Below are 15571 nucleotides of genomic sequence, written 5' to 3' on the forward strand. Positions count from 1 at the left end.
AGATAGTTCTCATGAGTTTCTCAGTTCTCAGGTCTGAGTTCTCATGCCCTGCTTATTGCAAGAGCAGGTTCTCAGTCTCTATCTTTCAGCTCATTTGCTTCATAAGCTTTAGAAACACCACAGTGACCTGGGATTCTGAGTTCATCAATGCTTTCCATGCTTATGAGGCAGCAGTACTGCAGTGTGATCTCTCTCTGTGAGCAAGCATTTTCATTGAGAGAGCAACAGATTCAGATGTCAGCTTCAAGACTCTTAAGAAGACTGTTACTGACTCTGTTCATGATCTCTCAAATTTCTATTTTGATTTGTCTGGACAGTTTGTGTGAAGATGTTCTGATTTAGAACAGATGAAGCAGAGTCTCTTTTTCTTAATCTTTCTGTTATACACTCTGTTCACAGAAGCTTGTGAAGCTCTCTCTCTCTGCTCAGTAGTCAGACATGAATCTCTCTGTGTCTTATCATCTTTTTCTGACAAACCTGTCCTCTGTTGTCCTGGCCCTCATAGAGCTGATTGATGATTCACTCTTCACAGGTCTGTGACTCTCACAGTGATCTGCAAGTGATGAATGAGAGTCATCAGTTTCTTCAGAGTCAAGAGCTTAGAGTCTTGCTCAATGAGCTTGTCCTGCATGTCTTTATTCAGCCTCTTCATGAATATCATCATTCAGGTCTTGTTTCAGAGCCCTGTTTTTACAGATCTCAATTCACATCACAATTTCATGAAGTGCTGTGAGTAGTCTTCATCAGATTTCTCACCTCTTTTTCTAATATTGATGATCACAGCTCAGGTGTTCTCTGTCCAGCTCATGAAGTCTCTCAACTTGTTCTCTAGATAGGTCTTGAGAACAGATCATTGAGATCTCTCATGATCATTCTCTAGATGATCCAGCCAGTCCTTGACTTCAGTGTAATAGAGGCCTGTCATTATGTAGGTGATAGCTTCTTCATCTTTCATGTCACACAGCCGGGCTTGTGAGTCAATTTCAAATACAAACTCATAAAAGCTTTTATAGATTGTGATTCAATAGGTGGTCTTAAGTGATCACAGCTTGAGGAAGTTTCTTTTCAGTTCATGAGTGTCTCTGAAGATCATGTCTAGAGACTCAGTTCAAGGGTGTTTGCAGGCAGTAAGCATTCCTTGTAGAAAAATAGCTTGATTCTGTGAGAGATGCTCAAGAATGTTCTTCACTGAGATTGGTTCATTCATGAGTTCAGAGGGTTCCTCTGTCACAGATGCAGAGGATGGTGTCCCGCGAGTGATTGATAAGTCCTCTGAGACTTCTTCCATGGGGGTTATTCATGATTCAGGTGGCTGCTCCTGGGTGCCTGCAGTAGAGTTCACAGGGGTTGAAGCATGTGAGTTTCTAGTTCTTTCAGTCATAATGAGTGATTGCTGACTGACTGAGCTTGAAATGTAAGAATAAGTGCTCACAGGTGATTATTCAGGTGTTTGCAGCTTGACATGATATGTACTGTCAACTACTAGAAGTGTTTGTGATAGAAAGATAAATGTAGGGGTTAAATGTATAATAGCATTCAAGCTGAGTTGTGAATAGTATTCATAAACTCCAGTCTATATAGTTGTGTGTAGCCAAGGGCCGCTAGCCCTATTGGTTACGCGAGAGATAGGAATAGGGGTAAAGGATCCGCGAGGAGCGGGATTTCTTACAAGATTATAGATACTCTCTTCAAGAATTCTTGCAGAGATTCTCAGAGTGTTAACTCTCAGTATTATAGAGAGTAGTTATACAGGCTTCTTCTCTCTCTCTTTTCTCTTCTCTTATAAGAGATTGAGAGACTCTTCAGTCAATCTCTTTGTAACACTCAGTCTGAGTATTCTGTGAAGCTTTTCTGTCTTCTCTAGTCTCTCTGTGTCTGTCACTCTGGCCTTCTTAACATAGTCTGGCCTGTGAGAGAGTTCATTCACTGAGTTCTTAGTTCTCTTGATATGTTCTATCTTGAATCAGAACTCACTCAGTCTCTGAGCTCAGTGAATCTGCTGTCACAAGAGTTTCTTAATTGAAGCAAACTGTTACAAGCTGTCATAATCAGTTCTAACAGTAATCACTGTTATGAGATTCTCAAAGTAGTGATATCAGTGACAGAAGAATTTCACTATCATAAGAAGCTTCTGATTATGAATGTCATAGTTGATCTCTGTGAGTTACATCTTTCATGAGAAAAAGATCACTGAAACTCAGTTCTCATTTGACTGTAGTTGTAAGACTATTTCTGAAATTGTAAAGAAGAAGATATCTGTCTTCAATCTGATTAAGAGCAAGAGATCAAAGTGAAACAGTATTACTGTGTTTATAAATATCTGTTTCAATCTTGTAAAGACTCTATGAGCTTCTGAGATAAGAAAGTCCTTACAGTTCTCTCTTCTCAATAATCTTTTCATTCTCTGTTTATAGAATGACTTCTTCTTATTTTCACTCTTCAGCATGTCTGTAAGAGTTAAGAAGATTCTTATAAATACAAAGATAAATCATCTATAGAAATTCACAAAGCTCAGAAAGATCTGAATCTCATGAATACTAGTTAGCTCTGATTATAATAGAATAGTCTCAATCTATGAAGGTTTCATCTGAATATCATCTGCAGTGATTACATATTCTAGGAAATTAATTCAGTGAGCACTGAAGTTGTACTTTATGAGCTTAATATACAGTTCTGTCTCATCTAAGACCTTCAACACACTTTGTACATGCTCAGTGTGTTCTTTCTTCTTCATAAAGTACATTATTACATCATTCAGATATATTATCATGAAGACATTCAGATATATATAAAGTGTTTTATTGATAAAAGACTGAAATACTGCAGAGATATTAGTCAGATTAAAAGACATCACTAGATATTCAAACAATCTCAGTGCAGTTCTAAAGACAGTCTTTCATTCATTCTCAGACTGTATTCACAGCTGTGTATATATATTAATTATATTCAGTTATGTGAATATGACAGCTTCTGTGAGACAGTTGATCACATTCTCAATCAGAGACAGAGAGTAGTAACTCTTTGTTATCTTGAAGTTCAGATCACAGTAGTCTATACATAATCTGAGATCTTTATTCTTCTTCTTCACAAACATCACAGAGGCTCTCACAGAGGTCTGTGAAGATCAGATGAAGTCATTCTTCAGATTCTTCTTTACATAGATCTGTAAGATCTCTGTCTCATAATGAAAGAGCTTATAGATTGATTCTCAGAAGGGTTTCTGCTCTTCTATCAAATCTATTACTAGATTCTTCTTACAGTGAGAAGAAAGCTCAGCTGCCTTAGCTGAGCTGAACATCTCTGTGAGATCTCAGTATTTCTCTGATATCTAAAGCTCAGTTTTCATGACTGTGAGGTTCTCAGACACTCACAAAGTCATTATATAGATAAGCTTATCTCCTCTAATCAACTCTACAGTATCAACTGTTTCTATCTCTGTAAGTGAGTCTGTTAACACTGATCAGAAGTATAAACCTGACTTATGAACAGCTATGTGTGAATTGTGTCTTTGAAGCTATACAAGTCTCAAATACATGTTATCTATATTATTATTATTATTATTCTTCAATTATAGATGTATGCAGTCAGAGACTATGACATCTACCTGAGAACTTTAGTTCTCAGGGTTTTTTCTATGTCTGTAAAGTTAACTATTGTACATTCATCAATTTCAGATATGCAAAATCAGAAAATTCCAGCCCAGAATACAAAAACTGTTTACAAATTGCAGTGTTTTAACATCTTTTGATACTTTGTAACCATTTGACAATATCATGACAAAAGAAAAGAGAGAAAGAACACAGTCTCAAAGATAGACACATTAAATAGATAGATAGAAAGAAATTGAAAGGAAAAGATACAGAAAAAGAAAAAGTAAAGAGAGACTATAACAAAACAAATTCTTAAAAGAGAGTGTATAGCTGTTTTAACAGACTATATCTGATTGATTTCCTCCTCTTCATATTCAGATAATTCTGAATTTAGCCATTTTCTTGTAGCTGCTTGAGTTTCTGATAGAAAGTCTATTAAGTATTTAATTCCTGTCTCAGTTGAGAATAAGAATCTCATATTTAATTGATTTAGATCATACTTCTCTTTCAATCTGGCTCTGAGACTATTGTATAATGCACAGTGCATTATAATATGCTCAGGATTCTCATTTGTATTGCAGAATGAGCATTCTATTGAGTCAAATCTATCATCAAATCTTTGTATATAAGATTTGAAATAGCCATGTTCTAGTTTCAGCTGTATTATAGATGAGAATATTTTCTTTTTACATTTAATTGAACAAGATTTCCACTTGAGTTTTGTTTCAAATCTTGAATAATGTATACTCTTCTTTTGTTTCTGCCAGCTTTCATTTCACTTGTCTAAACAAGATTCTTTTATTTTTCTCTTTATAAAAGACCAGGACACAATTTTTTGAATAGATCTGCTTAATTCTGCACCCTTTTTTGCAGCTGAATCAGCCAATTCATTGCCATGAATATTCATATGAGCAGGAACCCAGTGCAGATGAATTCTCAGCTTTGATGTTCTTCTCTCTTGAATTTTTAAAACAGAGTTTAAGATCAGTTCAAGATTCATTTGACCATTATGAATCTGGCTATTTCTAAGTCTTTTTAAAGCAGCTTGACTATCAGAGAATATCCATGTCTCTTTCAAACAATTTCCTCTTTTATGAGATTTTATTTCAATGAGTTTGAAAGCTTTCACTATTGCAAATAGTTCAGCATCAAAGACTTCACATTCAGAGCCTAGATTCCAGAAATCTGAGATAAAATTAATATTATCTTCAGTATAAGCAATGCCTGCACTCAATCTGTTCAAGTTCTCATTTTTTGAGCCATCTGAATAAATCAGAATAGAGTCTTTTATATTGATTGTAGAAATTCTCTTCAAATGCTGTTCATATTCTTTCTCTTTTGATAGTTCACTTATTTGTAAGTCTATAAGAGATTCAAGCTTTTTTCTCCAGGAAGATAACTTCTCATGATTAACTTTTTCAACATTTAAAGAAGAAAATTGATTTTTAATCAGAGAGCATAGTCTGTACAGTTGAGAAGGCATTTTCTTTGAAGAATTATTTTCATTTCAATCAAGAAATCTATTCCAATCCAGTTCATTTCCAGAGTTAATTGATGGAAATGAAGAAGAGACTCTTTCTCTGATTATATGATTTGAGCTCATCTTTACAACTCTCAGAGCATAGTTCATACAGGCCTTTTCAAATCTAATAGTAGGAGGAGGAATTGAAGCTTCAATTTCCATTGCTTTAATAGGAGATGATTTAAATGCTCCCAGAATTCTTCTCAAGGCTCTGTTTTGCAGACTTTGAAAGAGTTCAGTGAAATTCCCTTGATTATTCCACCAAACTTGAACTCCATAATCAGCTACTGATGTAATACAGGCTATATATAACTGTCTCATAGCCTGGAAGAATAGACCCCTCTCTGTATTTGATAGTCTGATTATGTTGTTCAATAGTCTTTCTGCCTTGACAGTTCTTTGTTGAATGTGATATTTAAAATTCAACTTGGAGTTTAACCATACTCCTAATCATTTGACATTTACACTGGGTTTAATCTCTCTATTTAAAAGAGTTAGAGATAGTTCTTTCTCATTGAATCTAGGAAAGAAATGAATTAACTCAGTTTTATTCATATCAAATTGAATTTGATTGATATCTGCTCTAACAAAGATTTCCTTTGCAGCTTCTTCAATTACTTTCAAATTCTCTTTGATAGTTTTTGAGCTGTAGACTAGATCAATATCATCCACATAACTCAGAGATCGCACTATTCTCATATTTCTATTTTTGAATAGATATGCAGTGTATATTGCAAATAAAATGGGTGAGATTGGAGACCCCTGTGATACTCCTATTTTTATCTCAGTCTTGTCTTGTTTCATTCCATCAAAGAAGAGTTGTATAATTCTTTTAGACATAAAACAGTTAACCCATTTTATTAGGGAAAGTGGCAGTTTTAATATCTTCAATGTCTGAATTAACTTTGACTTTGAAACATGATCAAATGCTCCTTTTATATCAATAAAAACTGCAGTTGAGACCAGACCCTCATGCTTTGCTATTTGAATATCATGAACAACTGAGAGAACAGTGTCAATTGCAGAACACTGTTTTCTACCTCTCATTTGTTCACTGAATAAAAGAGAATCATCTATAGAGCTTATAAAAGATAGTTGAGTAGCTATTATCTTTTCTAAAACCTTTCCTAAACAGTTCAATAGAGATATTACTCTATATGACTTAGGAATTGAAGTTTTTCTATTAGGTTTTGCAAGAATCACTCCAGTGACTTCTCTCCAGCATTCAGGATGATATTCATTTTTCAAGAGATTGAAAAAGAGCTCAAAATATTCATTCTTTAAGTAGGAATATGTATTTTAAATAATCAAGTGATTAATTGAATCTGGACCTGCAGCAGTTTTAACAGAACTTGAGAAGATAGCTGACTCTAATTCATCTTGTGTAAGATCAGGCCATTCCCAGTCATTTTCATCAATGTAGTTGAGAAGTGATATATTCTCTTCCTCTGAATCTGAATCTGAATCTGGTGAGTTCTGAAAGAGAATTCTCATGAAAGCTTGACATTTTTCCTCAAAAGAGTTTGCTGTATATGATTCATTCTGAAACTCATATTCTAGAGCTGGAAGTTTTGCTACACTTCTTGTTTTAGTATAGTTAAAAGCTTTAAAAACTTCCTTCCCTTGTGCTTCTTCAAGAAATTTATTCCAGCAGTCTGTTTTAGCTCTTTTAATATCTGAAAAATATTCATTTCTGACAGTTTTGAACTCTTCATCAGATATTACATCATTCTTCCAATCTCTTCTAGCAGTAGCTAATTCTTTTCTTTTAGATGAGATATTCTCATTTCACCAAGGTTTTGAATACTCAGAAGATTTTCTTTTTGGAATATTATCTCTAACACTTGTTAGAATGATAGATGTAATAAGCTTCACTCTATTCTCAAGCATTTCATTTGAGATATCTTGACCAGAATTCCAATATAGCTCATTCTGTCTTTCAGATTTTAACAGTTTTATGCTTTCTTCAACTGCTTTTCAATCAGCTTTTTCAAAGTTATACTGATTAGAGAGAAGAGGATTTTCACTCATTTGTTTTTCACTCAGTTTAATATCAAATTGAATAATCTCATGACCTGATTCTGATGTCTCATTTGAATCAATAAACCAGTTTACAAGTCTTCTTTTCATTAGATTTTGTGACATGAATGTTAGATCTATAATAGACTTCTGTTTCATGCCTTTTCTAAAGAATGTTTGTTGATCAGACTTATTAACCAAATCTATTGAATGCTCAAAGGTTCATTCAATCAGATTATCAGCTCTCACTGCTCTCTTGCATTCTGAATTCCATCAGGGATGATGTGCATTGAAATCTCCTGCAATTATAGAGTTTCTTGATGAAGTTATGTTCAGAAATCCTCTATCAATTGTCCAGATATTGTTATTTTCCTTCAATGACTTTTCATTATAGATATTTATGAGCTGTATAGTATCAAACTCATTTTCTTTATCTATAATATCACCCACCAGAATATCAGGGTCAGACATGATATCAAATCTTAGATTAAATTGATATCTTGATCTCTTTCTTCCATAGATCACTACTCTTGACTTTATCTCAGACTTTTGAGGTAAAAAGCAGTAGTAGCTTGAATGAGAAATGACATATTTTTGCTCAGCATCAAAATTCGGCTTCTGAAGCAGTACAAAATCAACTTTTTGTTCAAATGCAATTTGAAGACAAGAATAAATGCAATTTGAGTTTCTATTCACATTATTTTGAATAAATGTGATTTTTGAAGAGTTTTTAAACTTTTTTTGTTGTTTTTGTTGTATATTCATACTAAAAGAGAGTAGAGAAGAATCTAATCACTATCATCAGATAGTAGATTATAACTGTTCTGAAAAGTAGGAATCTCAACTGCTTGCATTATATCTAGTTTATCATCAGAGTCATTTCTCAATTCTCTAATCTTAACAGAAGTTTGAGGATTCAAATTCTGTTTACATTTTGCTGGAGAATTGAAGTTTGAAGACTTAGATAATTGAGAGTTTCTTCTTTTTGAGCTTGCAGTTGTGAGTTTACTGACTTGACTCTTCTCTTCAGTTCTAAATTGACTTTGAGCTTCATCTTTTCTCCAGTTCTTTTGAGTTCTAGGAGCAAACATACATTCTTTTGAGCTAGATGCATGTTTTTCTTTGCAATTAGAGCACTTAAGCAGAGTATGTTGACAAATTTCACCTCTTTTTGAGCATGTTTCACATTTATGCTCACTAGTTTTGTGATCTCTGGCACAGAATGCACATTTTGAGTCTCTAAAACATGAGATTGCAAAGTGTTCATATCTTTGACAGTTTGAACACTGTGTTTGAGCTTTGAGATTCATTCTTGAGTCTTTGTATTCATGAACTCTCATTTTCAAACCTGCTACTCTTACTTCAGAGATCTTTGACTGTTCAAGTGTTTTTGTATATACTAGAACAGAGGCATTTCTCCTGCTTTGTCTGAACTCAATTGAATTTAGTCATACAGGCTCCTTTCTCAGTTGAATGGAGTTGTATTCTTCCAATTCATTTTTGAGAAGTAGCATTCCTTCTTCACAGTCAAAAATTTCAACTGGAATATCATGAAGAATGAATTTGCCCCACTTTTCATCTCTTTCAGATAGAATTGTTGTGTTTAGCAATGATTCTACTGCTGACTTCCAGAGATTCTCATTCTGACTAAGGAATTCAGCACTGAATTCAGGCATTGTAGTCAGAATAATAGAGTTTCCAAAGAATGATGGCTCAATTGAAGCTATAACTGGTTTTTGAACTTCAATATCAGTCATCAACTGAGAAAAGAACTGCTGATTAATTTCATTTCTGATTCTGAAAATGAGATTTGAGTTTAGCTTGTTTCTTTGCAGAATGTCCTGGTTTGAGACTTTGAGAATGAGTCTTCTATTTCTAGAGATTTGAAAGTTTTTCTCTTTTTGCATTTTCTTTTCCACTTTTCTATGAATAGAGGCATGAGCAGTATTCTTCTCAGTTTTCTCAAGATTTTGAGCAGGTTTTGAGACAGCAGGTTTAGAGACAGCAGATTCAGCTGCTTGAGCATATGTTTTCTTCTGATTCAAAGAAGAAGAAGAAGTAGGAAGAAAGGAAGAAGAAGAGTAAGATGAAGAGTCAGTAATTGTACTAGGAATTTTCAAGGTTTTTTGAACTGTGTTTGAGATTCCAAGTTTGAACTTGATCACCTTCTGTAGTTGTCTGGCCTGAGCATGAAGAATTAACAGAACTTCTTCATTCATCTCACTCAGACACTGCTTTCCAAGAATCTTGCTTGCTTTTTCAAGTTCCTGTATTTCAAGAACTTGTTGTTTCTCTATTTCTTCTTTCTTTCTTCTCTTCAGAATTTCAATCTCAGGAATAGCATTTGAGAAAGCATCTTTTTCCACATCAACTGAGCGTATTTTTGAACTCATTGTTTTCACTCAATGAAAAGTTGGTCAGACTGTTTCAATTGAGATATTTCTAAGTCTGTTTTCAATTGAAAAGTTGGTCAGACTGTTTCAAAAGAAGAATAAAAGACTTTTGTGTATAAAACACCTGATTTTTTTCACACTAGTTCAGTAACTAGGTTAGATTTTTGAAGAGAATCTAATAAACTAAAATTGATTTTTAAGATAAATCAATAAAATCTTTACAATCTCTTTCTTGGGATACAGTGAGGAAAAGTATGATATCAATTGATAATAAATCAGATGATATGACAGTTTTTGAGAGAAAAACTGACAAAAAATAAATCAATTTTTTGCAGAGAAATTGATTAAAACTATTCAATTTTATTCTAAATTATTCAATTCTCCTCACACAACAAGTGTGCAACTCAAATCAGTTAATAAAGAGTGTAAAAAAGAATTAAGTATTAATGAAAGCTCTTCAGCCACTGAAATAGTAATTCTTACTTAAAAGAATATGAAATTATGACAGAAAACAACTCTGTTTTTAATTCTTTGTAAGAATATTGTGTAAAACCCAGAGAAAAACACCTTACTTTTTCAAGAGAAGTAAAAAACTATTTCTAAGATCTTTTTTTTTTTGCATTAACTGCTGCAGAAGAATGAGATAGAAACTGCTAAGATATGCACTACTGTATACTCTCTATCAAGACTTTCCCTCTTCAGAGTCTTGATATTATAGAGAATATACATGTTATCTATAATATCTGTGATAATCACAGTTTTCACAAATCTTCTTCAGATTTCAGAGAGATCTTGTAATTTAAAGATAACTCTTACAAGTCTCTCAGTTCTCAGATCTGAGTTCTCACACTCTGCTTATTATAAGAGCAGGTTCTCAGTCTTCATCTTTCAGCTCATTCACTCTGTGAGCTTTAGAGACATCACAGTGACCTGAAATTCTGAGTTTATTAATACTTTTCATACTTGTGAGACAGCAGTACTGCAGTGTGATCTCTCTTCATAAGCAAGTATTTTCATTGAGAGAGCAATAGATTCAGATGTCAGCTTTAAGACTCTTAAGAAGACTGTTACTGACTCTGTCTATGACTTCTCAAATTTCTATTTTGATTTATTCAGACAGTTTATATAGAGATATTCTGATTTAGAACAGATGAAGCAGAGTCTCTTTTTCTTGATCTCTCTGTTATACACTCTATTCATAGAAGCTTGTGAAGCTCTTTCTTTCTGCTCAGCAGTCAGATATGAATCTCTCTATATCTTATTATCTTTTTCTAATAAATCTGTTCTCTGTTATTCTGACTCTCACAGAGCTGATTGATGATCTGCTCTTCACAGATCTGTGACTCTTACAGTGATCTGTAAGTGATGAATAAGAGTCATCAATTTCTTCAGAGTTAAGAACTTAGAGTCTTGCTTAATAAGCTTATTCTGCATGTCTTTATTCAGTCTCTTTACAAATATTATCATTCAGATCTTATTTCAGAGCTCTGTTTTCACAGATCTCAATTCATATCATAATTTCATAAAGTGCTGTGAGTAGTCTTCATCAGATTTCTCACCTCTTTTTCTAATATTGATAATCACAGCTCAGATGTTCTCTATTTAACTCACAGAGTCTCTTAACTTATTCTCTAGATAGATCTTGAGAACAGATTATCAGAATCTCTTATAATCATTCTCTAGATAATTCAGTCAGTTCTTGACTTCAGTATAATAGAGGTCTGTTATTATATAGATGACAGCTTCTTTATCTTTCATATCACACAGTCAGACTTGTAAGTCAATTTCAAATACAAACTTATAAAAGCTTTTATAGATTGTGATTCAATAGATGATCTTAAGTAATTACAGCTTGAGAAAGTTTCTTTTCAGTTCACAGATATCTCTGAAGATCATGTCTAGAAACTCAGTTTGAGAGTGTTTACAGACAGTAAGTATTTCTTATAGAAAAATAGCTTGATTTCACAGAAGATGCTCAAGAATGTTCTTCACTGAGATTGATTTATTTATGAGTTCAGAGAGTTCCTCTGTCACAGATGCAGAGAATGATATCTTATAAGTGATTGATAAGTTCTCTGAGACTTCTTTCACAGAGATTATTCATGATTTGAGTGACTGCTTCTGAGTGTCTGCAGTAGAGTTCACAGGGATTGAAGTATATGAGTTTCTAGTTCTTTCAGTCATAACAGGTGATTGCTGACTGACTGAGCTTGAAATATAAGAATAAGTGCTCACAGGTGATTATTCAGATATTTGCAGCTTGACATGATATATACTGTTAACTACTAGAAGTGTTCACAGTAGAAAGATAAATGTAGAGATTAAATGTATAATAGCATTCAAGCTGAGTTATGAATAGTATTCACAAACTCCAGTCTATATAGTTGTGTGTAGCCAAGGGCTGCTAGCCCTATTGGTTACGCGAGAGATAGGAATAGGGGTAAAGGATCCGCGAGGAGCGGGATTTCTTACACAATTCTCTAGATGAATCTTCAATTTCATTATAATCAGCTTCAATATGCTTGATGATGAATGGGCAAAAATTAATATTTAATTGATGAATTCATATCTTAATTGTCTCTTTCTGGCTGTCATTCAATGCTCAATTCAGTGAAATTCTCATAGTCCTTGATTTCTTCCTGTTGATTCTCTCATACAAGGTAGTATATAAGACTTTGAATTCTCACAACAGAGATGTGATTTTTAATTTTGAATTGCTTTTGTACACATCAACAGCTCTTTGCAACTGCTCCTCAGTGTAATTAGAAGATTTAGACATGGTTATAATTAATGATGATTATTTGAAGATGAAGAATGAAGATATTGAAAATATTTTCTTTACAGTGTGGTTTTCCGTACACTGTGGCGCACTCACTACAGAGAGTGAGTAAGCATGGCACGGTTACAAGGTATCTCAGTAGTGGACAACCAGCCTGCTGTCCGGTTCTTGTCAATGCCATCTTCATTGCAGAAAAGTTTGCTTTCCCAAGAAAACTTGAACCCTTCCGCAACGAAGGTTCGAGGATAGCCACACAATTTCAGGCCTCTCCAACCATGACATACATAGTATTGCTAGATGGCCCTCCGAAAGCCATCGAGTTCTTCCTCTCTGAGCGGCTAAGGAACGAGTCAAATGCACCACGCCCCTTCATTTTAGGAGGGTTCGCTAAATTCTATCGGATTTCCCCTTGCCTGTAGTTGCCACTCATTCACTAGGAGAAGTTCCTTTGCATCCTGCTTTCACGGACAAGAACGTCTGTCTGTATTCTGTATATTCCCGCGCCACTTCCATCGCCAATTCCGCGGTTGTTGAAGTCCCAATGCACTCCGATTAAAGCGCTTCTCTATTATTACAATGGAGAAGTGTAAATGCCCTCTTAAGCTCCTGTCGGCTTTCTATTAGATCTCCATCGGCTTTTTATACCATCTCAGCCCTGGAGCCAGTCAGAATCTGCGACTACAGACTTTTCGAGATCGTCCAGCTTTTCATTAGCCAAGAGTTCTAGAAATAAGATCGCGGCGCTTTGGCAAAGGGGAATGTTTCGGCCAACGGCAAGCCAGGACTCCACCACCTGGTAACTTCTTGCCTGAAACCTCCAAAGCTCCTATTTTCTAGTTAAACCATGGCTTTTGTATGAGGCCTCAAGCGCTGGATTTTCACTCACCAAGGCATCATTTGTCGACCTTGTTTGGAGAGCAACCTCCTATGTTTCCTTTTCCGAAATTTTCTCTAGATCCTGCAAATATGTTCGAATGTGTTGGCTCTTCTCCTTCCTTTGGTTTCGAGAAGTGATCGACGCTCTTCTACTTCGCCAGCTTTAACTGGGAATGCAGATCTCAACTCATCTCTTGCGGATACCGTTAGGTCCTCGCGGACGTCTCGCTGTGCTTTTGTAAGATGAAGATGCTTGTTGTATGAAAATTGCTCATGGAAGTCGCCCCTGATAGGCAGGTCGATCAAACTCTCGGCAAGCCTTAATGCTCGGTCCTGAATCCTGAGTTGGGTAGTTCTTCTTGGACTACTTGTTCGTTGTGGTTTTCGGTCCAGGGCCGAAAAAACACCATTGAGGTGACGTTCCCAGAACACAAACCGGGTTAATTTTGTCCCTTCTTCCTAACGCTGGCTAGAGCCTGACATCTTTGTGTGCTCTTACGATATCACCCATTAGCTGTCTCGCGGCACGTATTAGGGGCTTGTATTGGTCCAAGACTTCGTACTCTTCTGTATTCAAGAAACGACCACGCTAGCCTAGCATTGGTTATCCACACACTAAGCATAGCTATATATTTGAGATGCGTCCGCTAACATAGGCTCCCAGGAGCACATTCAGCTTCCTATTTAGAAATTGACCAACCTGTATATCTCTTTTGTTTAAAATCTTATCCCAAGCGCGGTGAATATCCTCAGGGGCGCAGATGGTTACCGTCTGTAATGTCCAATGGGGTGATAGCTCAGTTGGGAGAGCGTACGACTGAAGTTTCAAACTTTGGTTTTCTTAAATCGTAAGGCCGCCGGTTCAATCCCGGCTCGCCCCAGAATCTACTTTTTGCTTAATTCTTTCATTTATTATATTCTTCGTTTTGTATTTATTTTTCTTTTTTTAGAGGGGGAGATTTTAGATTAGTAGAGCTCTACTCCGCACAATAAAGTCCTTTACAAGGATGCTTCTGGCATCAGTGCAGGAAAGTGTTATATACCCCAGTACTGCTCAGTGTATGCGCAAACGCTAGAAGAGAAGGCATGTCGACTCAACTGGAAATGGGACATTTCTAAGGTTCATAGCGATATAAAACCGGCTTTGATCATTTAATATTGTTGGCGATGGCAGGGCATATGTTCATGAATGTAGTAGGTAGATGTGTTGTTGAGCAACTTCAGGGTAACGAACGTCCAAGGGGACGGGGAAACGGTCAAGACTAAATTGTGTAAGCCGCTGCAGATCATAAGTTTAATAAATACTAAACTTTGCGGAGATTCAAAGTTAGCGACGAGGATGGCTCTCCGATCTATGTCTTGTATGTGTTGAGGCGATACGCAGGGTTGAATTCAGATGAATGCGATCCAGCAGAGGAGATACGCGTTGAAGGGATTAGGAATCCTCATATTCGGTATCGCTGTGTGAGTACAACCCATGTTCTGCAAATTAGTAGATATTGTTGTCGTCCTTCTCAGAAGTACTCCGTCCATATATTGATATATTTATATGTGGGATGATGTGTAAGTGCGTGGATAATAATTCGCTATTGCTCCAAATGCTCAGACAAGGTTTTGTGCCGTGACTCCTGCATTGGATCTCTTGGACAAGCAAGCTCTCTTTGCACACCACATATCGCAGGGGTGATAGCTCAGTTGGGAGAGCGTACGACTGAAGTTTCAACTTTGGTTTTCTTAAATCGTAAGGCCGCCGGTTCAATCCCGGCTCGCCCCATGGCTTTCATTTTTTATCTATTTATTTTTATTTATTTTTATTTATTTTTATTTATTTTTATTTATTTTTATTTATTTAGTATTTTCCCCCCCGTCTTCGAACTTCGCACCAAATCATAGTTTTCTGTATTATTATGATTCCTGTAGGAACATATTCTCTAGACTCACTACGGGTATCGACGATCGGAACAAACGTACATATACATGTACATTACATACATCGAGATATGAGCGCCTGAATATCTTCGTCATAGCCCTCGTCTCCCCTCCACAGAATCATTCAAATAGGTCTGCAAGCACTTGCGACCGAGCATTGGTATCCCCTATCATACATAATAATGTAGAATAACCAGAGGGATCATTGTGGCCTTAGCACTTGAAGGACGATTATGACTGTTTATTGTGTGAGTATTTCCGGTGCGGGTTATCATGTTTATGTGCGCTTTCAAATTATGGCACAAGGAACCAAAAGTCTGGCCTTCCCACTATCCAATGGGGTGATAGCTCAGTTGGGAGAGCGTACGACTGAAGTGAACTCCAGTCTCTTATCGTAAGGCCGCCGGTTCAATCCCGGCTCGCCCCAGAATTTACTTTTTGGTTTTATTTTTATTTTTTATTT

General features: G+C 35.7%; 1 protein-coding gene and 3 non-coding genes across 4 annotated transcripts; 3 read left to right on the plus strand and 1 right to left on the minus strand.

Annotated features, from left to right (window-relative positions):
• Positions 1-7919: 7919 nt before the first annotated feature.
• Positions 7920-9524, minus strand: BDCG_16975 (uncharacterized protein; the record flags this gene model as incomplete). Its single annotated transcript, XM_045426152.1, has 5 exons — positions 7920-8198; positions 8225-8370; positions 8480-8507; positions 8586-9167; positions 9297-9524. The coding sequence occupies 5 exons, from the start codon at positions 9522-9524 to the stop codon at positions 7920-7922; spliced, it is 1263 nt and encodes a 420-aa protein (XP_045280938.1).
• A 4441-nt stretch (positions 9525-13965) lies between these two features.
• Positions 13966-14060, plus strand: BDCG_16976. Its single transcript has one exon. It is a non-coding gene; the product is annotated as a tRNA-Phe (tRNA).
• Positions 14061-14859: 799 nt separating this feature from the next.
• BDCG_16977 lies at positions 14860-14953 on the plus strand. Its single transcript has one exon. It is a non-coding gene; the product is annotated as a tRNA-Phe (tRNA).
• Positions 14954-15446: 493 nt separating this feature from the next.
• On the plus strand, positions 15447-15535 carry BDCG_16978. Its single transcript has one exon. It is a non-coding gene; the product is annotated as a tRNA-Phe (tRNA).
• The last annotated feature ends 36 nt before the right edge of the window (positions 15536-15571 follow it).

Source organism: Blastomyces dermatitidis (assembly GCF_000003525.1).
Source record: "Blastomyces dermatitidis ER-3 genomic scaffold supercont1.4, whole genome shotgun sequence".
NCBI classification, from domain to species: Eukaryota; Fungi; Ascomycota; class Eurotiomycetes; order Onygenales; family Ajellomycetaceae; genus Blastomyces; species Blastomyces dermatitidis.